At 48.0% G+C, this 13,108-nt stretch overlaps 1 protein-coding gene across 6 annotated transcripts in view; it reads left to right on the top strand.

The window, feature by feature from the left end:
- Positions 1-13,108, top strand: part of LOC137538028 (serine/threonine-protein kinase Nek11-like) — a 468,978-nt gene that overhangs the window by 266,356 nt on the left and 189,514 nt on the right. For all 6 annotated transcript variants that reach the window (XM_068259965.1, XM_068259961.1, XM_068259962.1 and 3 more), the window contains one exon: positions 947-1,066. In XM_068259965.1, coding sequence (XP_068116066.1) covers positions 947-1,066 — 120 coding nt within the window. The remainder of the gene's footprint in view (positions 1-946; positions 1,067-13,108) is intronic.

Below are 13,108 nucleotides of genomic sequence, written 5' to 3'. Positions count from 1 at the left end.
ACGCTGCCCACCGGAGGGGTGGGGGGGGAGACGAGTAAACGTCTGTTGACCCTCTTTATATCGAACAAAGTCAACGACACGGAACCAAACCTTACGGCCAAGATTTTTTTCAGCATGTCCAATCGATCCTTGGTTTTTGACCAATTTCATCTGGAAACCGATCAGATATTGATCAGGCAGCCATGATGTGGCACCAATTCTCTTCCGATTCAATAAAATGATTGAGTCAGAAGGCCGATCACGCCATATCAAGTGATGCATTGGCACCTTATAAGTATTACATATTTGTTTTTTTACCGTGTTTTAATGTTTTAAAGCAAAAATGTAATTTTGAGTATAATCCCACTTACACTGCGTACATTTGCATAAAGGTTTCGTCGCAGTATCTAATTGGCTGTGTGCTGTACATCTCCTGCATCCATTGTATAGGCTGCCTCGCTCTTGCATGCATTTGCCCCACACTGCACAGCAATAATAGCTTGTGTTCTGGGCAGGGCCGGATTTACCATAAGGCACTGTAGGCATGTGCCTACCGGCGCCTGATAATGGAAAGGCGGCCCACTCCCCAACCAGTGCGCCTCCCTCCCTTTTTACCTATGCAGGATGAGAGTGTAAATGAGAACTTACTAACCCTCCTCTCACCATTCCACTGAGAAGATCTTCCTCCAGTCAGGAGCACCTCTAGCCACCTAATACTAAGGGGCACCTCTAGCTACTCATAATGGGCAAGGGAAGTAAGGGAGAAGTAACAGCTGGGACAGCCAGCACACAGGCGGTGCAGTTTTGTGGGGGATTGATTGTAGGTTCATGGAGGGTGGAGTCTAGGGTGCCAGGACATCGGTGCCTAGAGGCTCCTGTGAGGTAAATCCAGGCCTGGTTCTGGGTCACAAGAATGATTCTGTCTCCAGCTTCTCTGCTAATCACAGCTGGTCATTCCTCTCCCCAGGCAGGAGAAACTTCACCTGGACAGTCTGCGGGCCATGAGGGAGGTGCAGGAGATGGAGCCCCGGCAGCGCCGCAGAATACGGCAGGACGACAACCCACAGACCTATATGAGAAAGCTAAAGTAAGTGGCAGAGGAAAGCGACGAACCTGGCGGCGGCCATATTGTCTCCATGGACTTGGCCCACTGGGGCCTCTATGGTTGGTTCCCTGAGGCAGGTGATAGGTTGTACTTAAAAAGACACTGAAGCAAAAAAAAAAAAATGATATAATGATTTGTATGTATAGTTCAGCTAAAAAAATAAAACATTAGGAGCAGACAGAAGTCTAATATTGTTTCCAGTGCAGGAAGCGTTAAGAAGCTCCAGTTATCTATGCAAAAGAGCCATTGAGCTCCAGGACTTTCAAAGTGGCAGAGAGCTCTGTCTTCTGAAGCTTGTTATCTCAACTGTCTGGCACTGCATTGTTTTTCCTTCAGCAGAGGACAGGTCAATAGTTCACTGGCCTGCTCTGTAAAATCATTTAGAATGCTGAGTAGTGTGTAAACTGCAAATATTAGAGAATGATGCAATGCTATAAAAAACACTGTATAACTGAAGATAAAATATGTGAATATTTTCTTTGCTACTAATGCTCTAGTAATTATCCGAACTACACAACCAATTCATTATATCATAAATTTTTTTCGCTTCAGTGTCTCTTTAAATATATAAAGATTTAAAGGATACCCGAAGTGACATGTGACATGATGAGATAGACATGTTTATGTACAGTGCCTAGCACACATGACTATGCTGTGTTCCTTTTTTTCTTTCTCTGCCTGAAAGAGTTAAATATCAGGTATGCAAGTGGCTGACTCAGTCCTGACTCAGACAGGAAGTGACTACAGTGTGACCCTGATATTTAACTATTTCAGGCAGAGAAAGAAAAAAAGGAACACAGCCTAGTTATTTGTGTGCTTGGCACTGTACATAAACATGTCTATCTCATCATGTCACATGTCACTTCGGGTATCCTTTAATAAGGAGATTTACAATAATACAACCCCACTATAAACCTCCCGCTGCTGTACACTACAAGATTCCTATTGGCACATTGCTCTGGACCAATGAGAATCTGTGGCAGGAACTTGAGATAAGCCAGCTCTGACATTCTCATCGTTTGATGGTAGGAATGTGGGAATAAAACAAATCGTAGGGGGATGGCTCTTCCATCAATAGAGAACAATATCTATGAAGAAAGAAATACATGCAAGATTTAAAAAATAGGTAACGATGATAACATTTATATTAATATCAGGTAAAAATTTTTGGTTCTTATGGGTATTCTTTGAATTGTAAACATTTGTGTGAATACGTATTAGGTCTGAAAAAGACCCGATTCATTAATTAATCTGAGAGGATCGCTGTATGGTCACAATATTATTAAGGGGATTATCAGATCCCACCGTATGTAGATTAGAGATGGCCGAACTGTTTGCTGGCGAGCAGTATTCTGAGAACATCGGCTGTTTGCATTCGCGGTGAACAGCGAACATTTGGCGTGTTCAATTTGCCCCCTACACATCATCATTCAGCTAAACTTTGACCCCTTGCCTCACAGTCAGCAGACACATGGCAGCCAATCAGCTAGCACCCCCTCCTGGACCCCCCCCCCCCTATCAAAAAGCAGTTGCAGTGGCCATATTGGATTCATTCTCTGCAGGCTGCTGACTGTTAGTGAGAGCAGGGTCAGACTTGCTGCAGATAGGTAGGGAAAGCATTAGCTGGGCCTGTGTTCTTGTTCCTCACTTGATGTGAAAGCACCCCAAACAGCCCTTTTGAGCGCTAGCACATCAGTCTCCTGTGTTTTTGTGTGTGTGACACTCCACAGCCCATTGACACCCAGAGCTGTGTGCACACTACTGCTGTTACCTCATTAAGTTCCACACACAAAACCACTCCAGTGCATTATTATTTCACTGTATTCTGATAGTACTATTGTATCTCTCTGTGTGTGAGACACTCCACAGCCCACTGACACCCAGAGCTGTGCATAATGTGATTACTAGAGATGTAGCAAACTGTTCGCCGGCGAACGGTTCTAGGCGAACTTTGGGGGTTCGCGTTCGCCTGCACCAGGCGAACTTTTGCGGAAGTTCGATTCGCCCCATAAAGCTCTATTGAGCAAAACTTTGACCCTCTACATCACAGTCAGCAGGCACATTATTGCCAAACACACTGCTCTCACTGCTGGAGGCCCACCCCCCCTCCTTCCTCCAAGCAAGGTCCTTATGCCATTTCACTCACTTGTCTGCCTACACTAATTAGTTAAGGGACAGCTGCTACTTCCACCTCCCTCCTCCCACCTCCCTCCACCCCTTCTACCCTTCTACCTATTCCCTCCTCCCTCCTACCGGAGGGTCTCATCTGCCAGGGAATTATACTATTTCAAAAACCAGTTTACATACCATAGCTGGGAATCGAACCCAGGTCTAACTGTGTGGTGGGCAAGCACCCTAACCGCTGTACCACAACGTACCACAACAGTACTAACTGAAGCTGGCCTAGCATTTACTATTTATGCTCAATGCAATAAAAACATTAGGTTGCTTGAAGGGAACCTTAACTGAGAGTGATATGGATGTTTCCTGTAAACAATACTAGTTGCCTGGCAGTCCAGCTGATCTCTGTGACTGCAATAGTGGCTGAATCACACCCTGAAACAAGCATGCAGCTAATCCAGTCTGACTTCAGTCAGAGCACCTGATCTGCATGCTTGTTCAGGGGCTGTGGCTAAATGTATTAGAGACACAGGATCAGCAGGCGATTCAGGCAACTGGTATTATTTTAAAAGGAAAAATCCATATCCTTCTCCGTTTAGGTTCCTTTTAAGGATTTGTAGCATAAAAGCCAACTCACATTGGCTGGGAATCGAACCCAGGTCTCACTGTGTGGTGGGCAAGCACCCTAACTGCTGTACCACAACAGTACTAACTGAAGCTGGCCTAGCATTTACTATTTATGCTCAATGCAATAGAAAAAGTAGACAGTAAGCCAGCACCTCTTCAGTAGGAGACCTTAGGCAAGTCTTCCTAACACTGCTACTGCCTATAGAGCATGCCCTAGTGGCTGCAGCTCTGGTGCTTTGAGTCCGCCAGGAGAAAAGCGTGATATAGATGTTATTTGTCTTGTCTACTTTTTCTCTTGTATTGAGCATAAATGGTAAATGCTAGGCCAGCTTCAGTTAGTACTGTTGTGGTACAGTGGTTAGGGTGCTTGCCCACCACACAGTGAGACCCGGGTTCAAATCCCAGCCAATGTGAGTTGGCTTTTATGCTACAAAATCCTTAAAGGGAACCTAAACGGTGAAGGATATGTATTTTTCCTTTTAAAATATTACCAGTTGCCTGAATCGCCTGCTGATCCTGTGTCTCTAATACTTTTAGCCACAGCCCCTGAACAAGCATGCAGATCAGGTGCTCTGACTGAAGTCAGACTGGATTAGCTGCATGCTTGTTTCAGGGTGTGATTCAGCCACTATTGCAGTCACAGAGATCAGCTGGACTGCCAGGCAACTGGTATTGTTTACAGGAAACATCCATATTACTCTCAGTTAAGGTTCCCTTTAAGCAACCTAATGTTTCTATTGCATTGAGCATAAATAGTAAATGCTAGGCCAGCTTCAGTTAGTGCTGTTGTGGTACAGCGGTTAGGGTGCTTGCCCACCACACAGTGAGACCTGGGTTCGATTCCCAGCTATGGTATGTAAACTGGTTTTTGAAATAGTATAATTCCCTGGCAGATAAGACCCTCCTCCCTTCGGTAGGCGGGAGGAGGGAATAGGTAGAATGGTAGGATGGAGGAGGGTGGAGGGAGGAGGGTGAAGGCCCTCCCTCCAGGTATTAGAGCCCTTGAAACATGTTTTCTATCATTTTTCCAGCTGGTAGAATTTTTTCAAATTTTCAAAGTTCGCTTCCCCATTGAAGTCTATTGCGGTTCGCGAACTTTTTCGCAAACCGAACCTTTCGCGGAGGTTCGCGAACCGAAAATCGGAGGTTCGCGACATCTCTAGGGATTACTGCCCATCAGCGTTTAAAACCAGACTTTGCGTCAAGTTTGTAACTTTTGGTGGGACTTTTGGCATGGATCCCCCTCCGGCATGCTCCTGTCCAAGTGTTGGACCCCTTGAAACAACTTTTCCACCACTTTTGTGGCTAGAAACAGTCTTTTGAAGGTTTTAAAATTCACGTGCACCACACTTGCTATAGATGGCGGGAGGTATGGTGGCCACACTTCTGATAGGTGGAGGTAGGTATGGTGGCCCCACTTGTTATAGATGGAGGGAGGTATGGTGGCCTTACCTGGTATAGATGGAGGGAGGTACAGTAGCGTACATTAGCCTTATTTTGTTATGTATGGAGGCCCCATATGTTATAGATGGAGGTGGGTCATGGTGGCCACACCTGTTCTATTACCCAGGAAGGTGGACCTCCTGGCCATGGGGGTTACCATGAAGGCTAGGAGAAGGGTGTGACCGTGAAGAGGCACCTTCAAAGTTTTACTGGGGGCCTCCTGTTACGCCCCACCCCTTTTTGGAAAAAGAGAGCACCTTTTACGAGTATTTGTTTGGATGGTCCCTATATTGGGACCACATGTGTAAAAAAAACCCTGCACTCTAGCCATTGTGCTACATGGCTACGGCATCCATGAATGATGAGGGTCCTACGAAGCTGAAGGTCTGGCCTTTGCCATTGTAAAGCTTTGTGCGTCAGGCAGCCTCAAAGTGATTGCGACAGAGATCCGCTAACAAGGTTACTCGATTGTCTCATTTGATTGTCATTCAGCTGCTCTATTATCACCATTCTCGTTATCCGAGCTCCATCAAGAAAAATCTAATTGTTGCAGTCAGATTAGCAGCTATTCCGCTGCCTCCAGATACCTCCCTCTGGGACACAATCTAATGTTATTACAAGGACAAACAATGGCTGGTGCTTTTTTTTATAAGTCGATCCAGTACTATTACGCTATATGTGACCATACCTTCTGGTTTAGGAAGGTAGTTGTACTCCTCAGAGCTTTTCCGCAGGGGTGCTTTGAAGCTCCGTGAAGCTGGCCCCCCTACGATCAGCACAAATAAAAATTCCATCATGCTTGGTTAGTGCTACGTTTGTGCCCATTTGTGCCGCAAAAATTAAGATTTGTGCTGCTTTCATTTTGACAGGGCAGTTTCTTGGGCAGGGCGACCGCCCTGGGCGCAGACCGGCAAGTGGGGGGGCAGGCAGAAGGACATAACCGCTAGGGAGCTGGTAACACGCACCAAATGGAAGAAGATTACCAGCACAATCACCTTCCATGACTCCTCCTAATCTGCCTGCGTCAGACGTCAACTCATCATCACGTCACCACCTCGTGATGACACCTGATGTCCTGTAGCGGTGCTGCAGGCTGTTGTCAGTGAGTGGCGCCCATGGAGGAGTCAGCTTTCCGGGCTCTCTCCGCCTGTGTGTTCTCTTGGCCACTGCTTCCTCCTGGATGAGCGGCTGGTCACTAGTGAGTAGGCTGATCTACTTGTGGCTGTGTGACTGTCCCTAAAGAGTAAGGATTCCAGAGTCCATGGGGGGGAAGGGGGCGCAATTTATACACCCTCGCCCTGGGTGCAATGTAGCCTAGAAACTGCCCTGCATTTTAAAGATAATAGTACTTATTACTTCCAAAAACAACCTACAGGTATGGGTGGGTAGTGCTGTACATGTGCTCATTTGTGCTGCAAAAATCATCTTTCTATCTTTTATAGTTTTTGAGATATTCACGTTTGTATAAAGGTCAAAAGCTCACTCAGCCTTTGCAATGTTGTGGGGGGCTGGGTGAACTTTTGACCTTTATAAAAATGTGAATATCTCAAAAACTATAAAAGATAGAAAGATGATTTTTGCAGCCAAATGAGCACAGGCAAAGCACTACCCACCCATACAGTTTCATGTCTTCAGGTTGTTGTACGGGGGCTGGGTGATAATTTTGAACATAATAATAAGTGTTATTATCTTCAAAATGAAAGCAGCACAAATCTTATTTTTTGCAGCACAAATGTGCACAAACATAGCCCTTACTAAAGACGCAATTTTTATTTGTGCTGATTGTAGGAGGGCCAGCTTCACTGAGCTGTGCTTTGAGGTACAATTTTAGCCTTTGAGAAAAGGTTCTAGTGGACCAGTTCTTCATAACAAAGCTAGGTCCACGTCCCTTGTAAAGCCTCATGTAGTTCAAACACTAGGGCTGTGTGGATGTACATAAGGATGCTGTGTAGTCGGCTTTGACGATTGTCGGCTCGCATTTTAAGGATCGCTTTAAGGATTTACTATATCGAATTAACCAGAATTCACCAGCTATACAGCAGCATTAAGCAGTAACTGAGGTATTTGCATTATATTTAACTTTAAACACTGCTAAAACATCTTGGCCTACACAAACCATCCCTCCCTACTCTCAAACTCCATGACTCCTCCACCTTTCTGCACGCTTTTTCCTCCCTTTCCTCCACTACCTACATATTACAATATGCTCTTCCTCCACCTGCTCCTTCACCACCTACTCCACACTAAGGTCACCTTATCTAACTCTAGCCTCCCACTTTGCCCTCCACCCCTATGCATCTTCCATACCACTACAGCACTGACTCCCTTCACACCCCACTCTAAACATGTCTTCACTCTCCTCACAGTTCCTTCCCGCACCCTCATTCACTCCCTCATTCCCATCCAGACCTCTTACAAGCACACCAACCCTCTCTCCTGCGGCCTCTGGAATGCTAGATCAGTCCGTAACAAACTCACTGAAATCCATGACCTTTTCCTCTCCAACTCCCTTCACCCTCTTTGCCCTCATAGAGACATGGCTCACCCCCTCTGACTCTGCTGCAGCAGCGGCCCTCTCCTATGGGGGGCTTCACCTCAGTCACACCCCCAGACCAGAAAACAGGTCCGGGGGAGGGGTAGGTCTGCTCCTCTCCCCATCCTGCACTTTCCGTGTCCTCACGCCACCCCCTTCCCTAAACTCTACCTCCTTCGAGACACATGTTATCCGCCTCTACCATCCCCTTCCGGCAGTCATTGCAGTCCTTTACCGCCCCCTTCCACCTCCACTAAACAATTCCTGGACAATCTGGCCTCTTGGCTCCCACACATCCTCTCCTCTGACCTCCCCACCATCTTACTTGGGGACTTCAACATCCCCATGGACAGTCCTTACTCCCCTGAAGCCTCTCAACTGCTCTCCCTCACTACTTCCCTTGGCCTCTCCCAACACACCAATTCCCCCACCCACCGCGCTGGCCACACTCTTGACCTGATTTTCTCAAAATCCGCCAACCTGGACATCACACCCTTCCCCCTCTCCGACCAACACCTTCTCACTTTCTCGATCTCTCCATCATGCTCCTCCCACCCTCCACCACCCGCAGGTCGTTGGCAGAGAGATCTGCGTAACCTAGACCCAACTGCACTAGCCAACCCCCTCCACTCCCTCACATCCACCCTCCCAAACTTTACCTGCCCAAACCAAGCTGTGGCCCAATACAACCAGGCCCTTTCAGTAGCCCTAGACATTGCTGCACCCCCCACATTCCTCCCCAGCCGTCCCATCAACCCCCAGCCCTGGCACAATGCACACACTCGCAACTTCCAAAAAATTCCACCTCAACTCCGACTTCTTGGAGTACAAGGCCAACCTGCAGCTGTTCTATTCCGCATTAACTGATGCTAAACAAAAATACTTTGCTGCCCTGATCGGATCCCAAGCCTCCAACCCTCAGCGCCTCTTCGCCACCTTCAACTCCCTCCTTAACCCCACCACTCCTTCCCCCACCGCCGCCCTCTCAGCCACTGATCTGTCCACCCACTTTACCGACAAAATAGCCAGCATCCGACAGGAAATCTCATGCCTCCACTCCACCACTTCTTCCTTTCCCACCAATACCTATTCCCCACCCCACCCCACCCCACTGCCTTTACTCCTATCACAGAGGATGAAGTCAGCCATCTCCTAGCCACTTCTCCTGACACCTCCAGCTCCCTAGACCCTGTGCCATCTAACTGCCTCCGTCCTCACTTCCCTGCTCTGGCTCCTGTCCTCACCTCTCTGTTTAACCTCTCCCTCTCAACGGCCACCTTCCCCTCTGACTTCAAACAGGCCACTGTACTTCCCCTACATAAAAAGCCCTCACTAGACCCCTCACTTCCATCCAGCTACCGCCCTATCTCCCTATTCCCTTTTGCATCTAAACTCCTGGAGCGTCTAGTCCACCAACGCATGACCCATTACCTTGACTCCAACTCCCTGTTTGACCCCCTACAATCAGGATTTCGGCCAGCCCACTCCACCGAGACTGCCCTCACCAAGGTCGTCAATGACCTCACGCTTGCGAAGGCCGAAGGAAAATACACTATCCTTCTCCTCCTAGACCTCTCATCAGCATTCGACACTGTCGATCACTCCCTGCTACTCCAGTCCCTGCAATCTGTGGGTATCCAAGACCTGGATAAGACCATTTTAGGAACCTGGATGTCTGCCAGGTTCCTAAAATGAAACCTGAATAAGACTGAACTCCTAATCTTACCGCCCCGTGCTGCCTCACCCCCCACTGACCTCTACTACGTCACTGTCCATGGCATAATCATTCATCCAACCACACAAGCCCACTGCCTGGGTGTCATCCTGGACTCAGCCCTCTCCTTCACCTCCCACATCCAAACCGTAGCTAGGGCCTGCTATTTCCACTTACGCAACATCTCCAAGATCCGGCCTTTCCTGACCCCAGACACTGCCAAACTCCTTGTCCATGCCCTCATCTTCTCTTCCGCCTGGACTACTGCAACTCCCTCCTGTCAGGCCTCCCTCAAAACCGCATAGCCCCACTACAATCCATCATGAATGCAGCAGCCAGACTCATCTACTCCTCCCACCGCTCTGTCTCCACGACTCCCCTACGCAAATCCCTTCATTGGCTTCCAATTCACTTCAGAATTAGCTTCAAGATCCTATGTTTGGCATACAAATACATACACAAGTCCTGCCCAACCTACATCTCTGACCTGGTCAGCAGATATACACCTGGCCACTTACTTCGCTCCTCCAACAACCTCCTCTTAACCACCCCACGCATCTCGCACTCCCATGCACGACTGCAGGACTTCACTAGAGCTGCCCCCATCCTGTGGAACGCTCTACCACTGCCCATCAGGCTCGCTCCCACCTTCAACACCTTCAAAAAAGCAATCAAAACTCACTTTTTCAAGGAGGCCTACATCAACGCAACACTGCCCTAATCCTTCTGCCAATAACTTCTTGCTGCACACCCTCCTTTCATGTCACCAACCCCTCCCTCTAGATTGTAATGCTTTGGCAGGGCCCTCTCCCCTTGTGTATCTTACTTGACTGTGTGCACTTTACTCAGAATTTGGAACTTGTAATTTTTACCACCACTCCAGTTTATGATCTGGCATTGTACTACTATCTGCATTGTGTTGTGTATCTTATTGCTCTTACCCATACCTCCCAACATTTTAAAATAAGAAACCGGGACACTGGTCACACCCCTGGCCACACCCCCTAACCACACCCCCAACACGCCTACCATCGTTTTTTTGATGATTTTTTTTAATTAAATATTTATACCCTTATATTTTTTTTAATAAGTATACCCTCATACACCCTGCCCGTGGGTGGGGAGGAGGGTAAGGGTGCCTGTGGGTGGGGAGGAGGTTGGGGGGGCTTGCCTGGGCAGATAATGGAGGCGGAAAAACTGATCGAGGCTCCAGCCGCAGTAATGAGGCATGCGGGAGCTTCACTGCTTCCTCCCTCCCTCCCTCTCTCTGAATACCCCCCTATGTATGTCTGTGTGCCCCCCTCCCCTTCCTGTAGGCAGAGTGAGCGCAGCGGAGCGGGCAGTCGGGTCCTCTTACCGCTGATGCACGCGTACACTGTCTCTGGCATCCGACCTCCATGTGCTTCCTGTTTACTATGACGTCACAGGAAGCACATGGAGGTCCGATGCCAGAGAGACAGTACGCGCGGCGTGCATCAGCGGTAAGAGGACCCGACTGCCCGCTCCGCTGCGCTCACTCTGCCTACAGGAAGGGGAGGGGGGCACACAGACATACATAGGGGGGTATTCAGAGGGAGTGAGGAAGCAGTTTAGCTCCCGCATGCCTCATTACCGCGGCTGGAGCCTCGATCAGTTTTTCCGCTTCCATTATCTGCCCAGCCGGCCGGGATTCAAGAGGGGGGGCCCGGGACAGCGGGAGGGCCCCCCCAAATCGGGAGAATCCCGACCAATCCGGGACGGTTGGGGGCTATGCTATTACCTGTATTGTTGTATCTATTGTCTATTACCTGTTTTGTTCTGTCACCCCTGTTATAATTGTCTGTAATCCTATTTATTGTACAGCGCTGCGTAATATGTTGGCGCTATATAAATCTAATAAATAATAATAATAATGTTGTCCATAATGATCGTTTGATTGTTGGGGCCATATTGCTGGGAAAAAGCGTTGTACAGATATTCAGTTAAAGAGGAACTTTAACCCAGGATTAACCTCCATCCCAATCAGTAGCCGATACCCCGTTTCCCACAAGAAATCTTTACCCTTTCTGGAAAGGCTCATCAGAGTCGTCTGTATGGCTGATATTGTAGTAAAACCCTCCCACAGTGTGATGTCATGACCATGGTCCTGACAGTTTCCTGTCTGTGAAACTCATTGCAATGTGGGGAAATAACAGCTTTTTCCAACTGCCAAGCAAGCAGTATCTGAGACAGGCAAAAACTGTGCAGGAAATTTGGATGCCCTGTGTGCCGCCATGGGCCGTAATGTGAATGAGAATCGCAAAATGGGATCTGTGAAAAATCGCTGACAAAAGTAAATGAAAAATGTGACAAGGATAGTGTGCACTTTACACGCTGCATGAACTCAGACACACATACTGTACATGGCAAGGAGACACACATACTGTACGTTAGAAGCAGGCTATACACACAGACTGTATGAACACACACACACGCGCACATCTCAAAGTGTTATGTTCACACACCTGCACTGTGCTGTTTCTATAATCTGGCAGCCAGCAGACACCCCCTCTCTAATTAAATCACTTAGCCATCCTGTGCAATCTCTGCTCCTGAAAAAGTAATATAATTCATCAAGCAATTATCTTCTCTTCCTGTATCTCCACTGTCTCCCCCTCTCTGCTTCTCTCTCGGGGCCATATGCAATTCGAGGAGATAAGAAGCTGAAAACATGCAAGCTTCTTATCTCCTCACATCGCTCAGGATTTACCTGAATTGGCCGCAATAGCAGCATAGGGGGCGATATACAGGCTGGGAACGCGAACAATCACTCGCGTTCCCATGCCTGTCGGCCGGTGACGGCCAAACCGGAAGTGTTCGCCGGCGGGTGCAGAAGCATCGGAGCGGAGCTGCGAAGGCACCGATCGGCTGCAGGGGCTGAGGGAAGCCCCAGGTGAGTTCATCTCATTTTTTTCCCGTGGCTTTAGGTTCACTTTAAGCAGACCATCCTCAAGAGACCCACCAATAAACAGTCCCAAAAATGGTTTGACAGTAAAAGCAAGGCTCTATGTAATTCCCTAAGGGCAGCCTCTAACCAAAAGCACAGAGACCTCAACAACCTGGATCTCTAAGAGAAGCACCCACCTACAAATAGAAAGCTACCTTCAGATGGAAAAACAGAACCACATCTCCCACAATCTCCAACAGCTGGTGGACTCCCTACAGGACAACTCATTCTGGGAGACCTGGAACCATATCGGCACAAAGCCCAAGAAAAGCCCTCTCCACATCCAAATTGGCCACATCTGGCTCCACTACTTCAGGGACCTCTACAGAGACATCCCAGAAAATGCCCAAACCCCAGAACAGAAACAAATAGCCACAAAACTGAAAGAAATGGAGGTGATAATCAAGGACTTTCAAAACCCGCTGAATACACCAATCATGGTGCAGGAAATAAGAGAAAGAATAAAGATACTAAAATGTAAGAAGGCCAACGGTGTCATCGGCATCCTGCCAGAGATGATCAAATACAGCTCCTCAGACATACATAAGGCATTCACAAGACTATTCAACTTCATCCTGAGTGCCGGCATCTTCCACTTAGCCTGGGGACCAAGAATGAGGA

The sequence above is a fragment of the Hyperolius riggenbachi genome, chromosome 11, assembly GCF_040937935.1.
Source record: "Hyperolius riggenbachi isolate aHypRig1 chromosome 11, aHypRig1.pri, whole genome shotgun sequence".
NCBI lineage: Eukaryota > Metazoa > Chordata > Amphibia > Anura > Hyperoliidae > Hyperolius > Hyperolius riggenbachi.
This window is presented reverse-complemented; position numbering and strand designations above follow the sequence as displayed.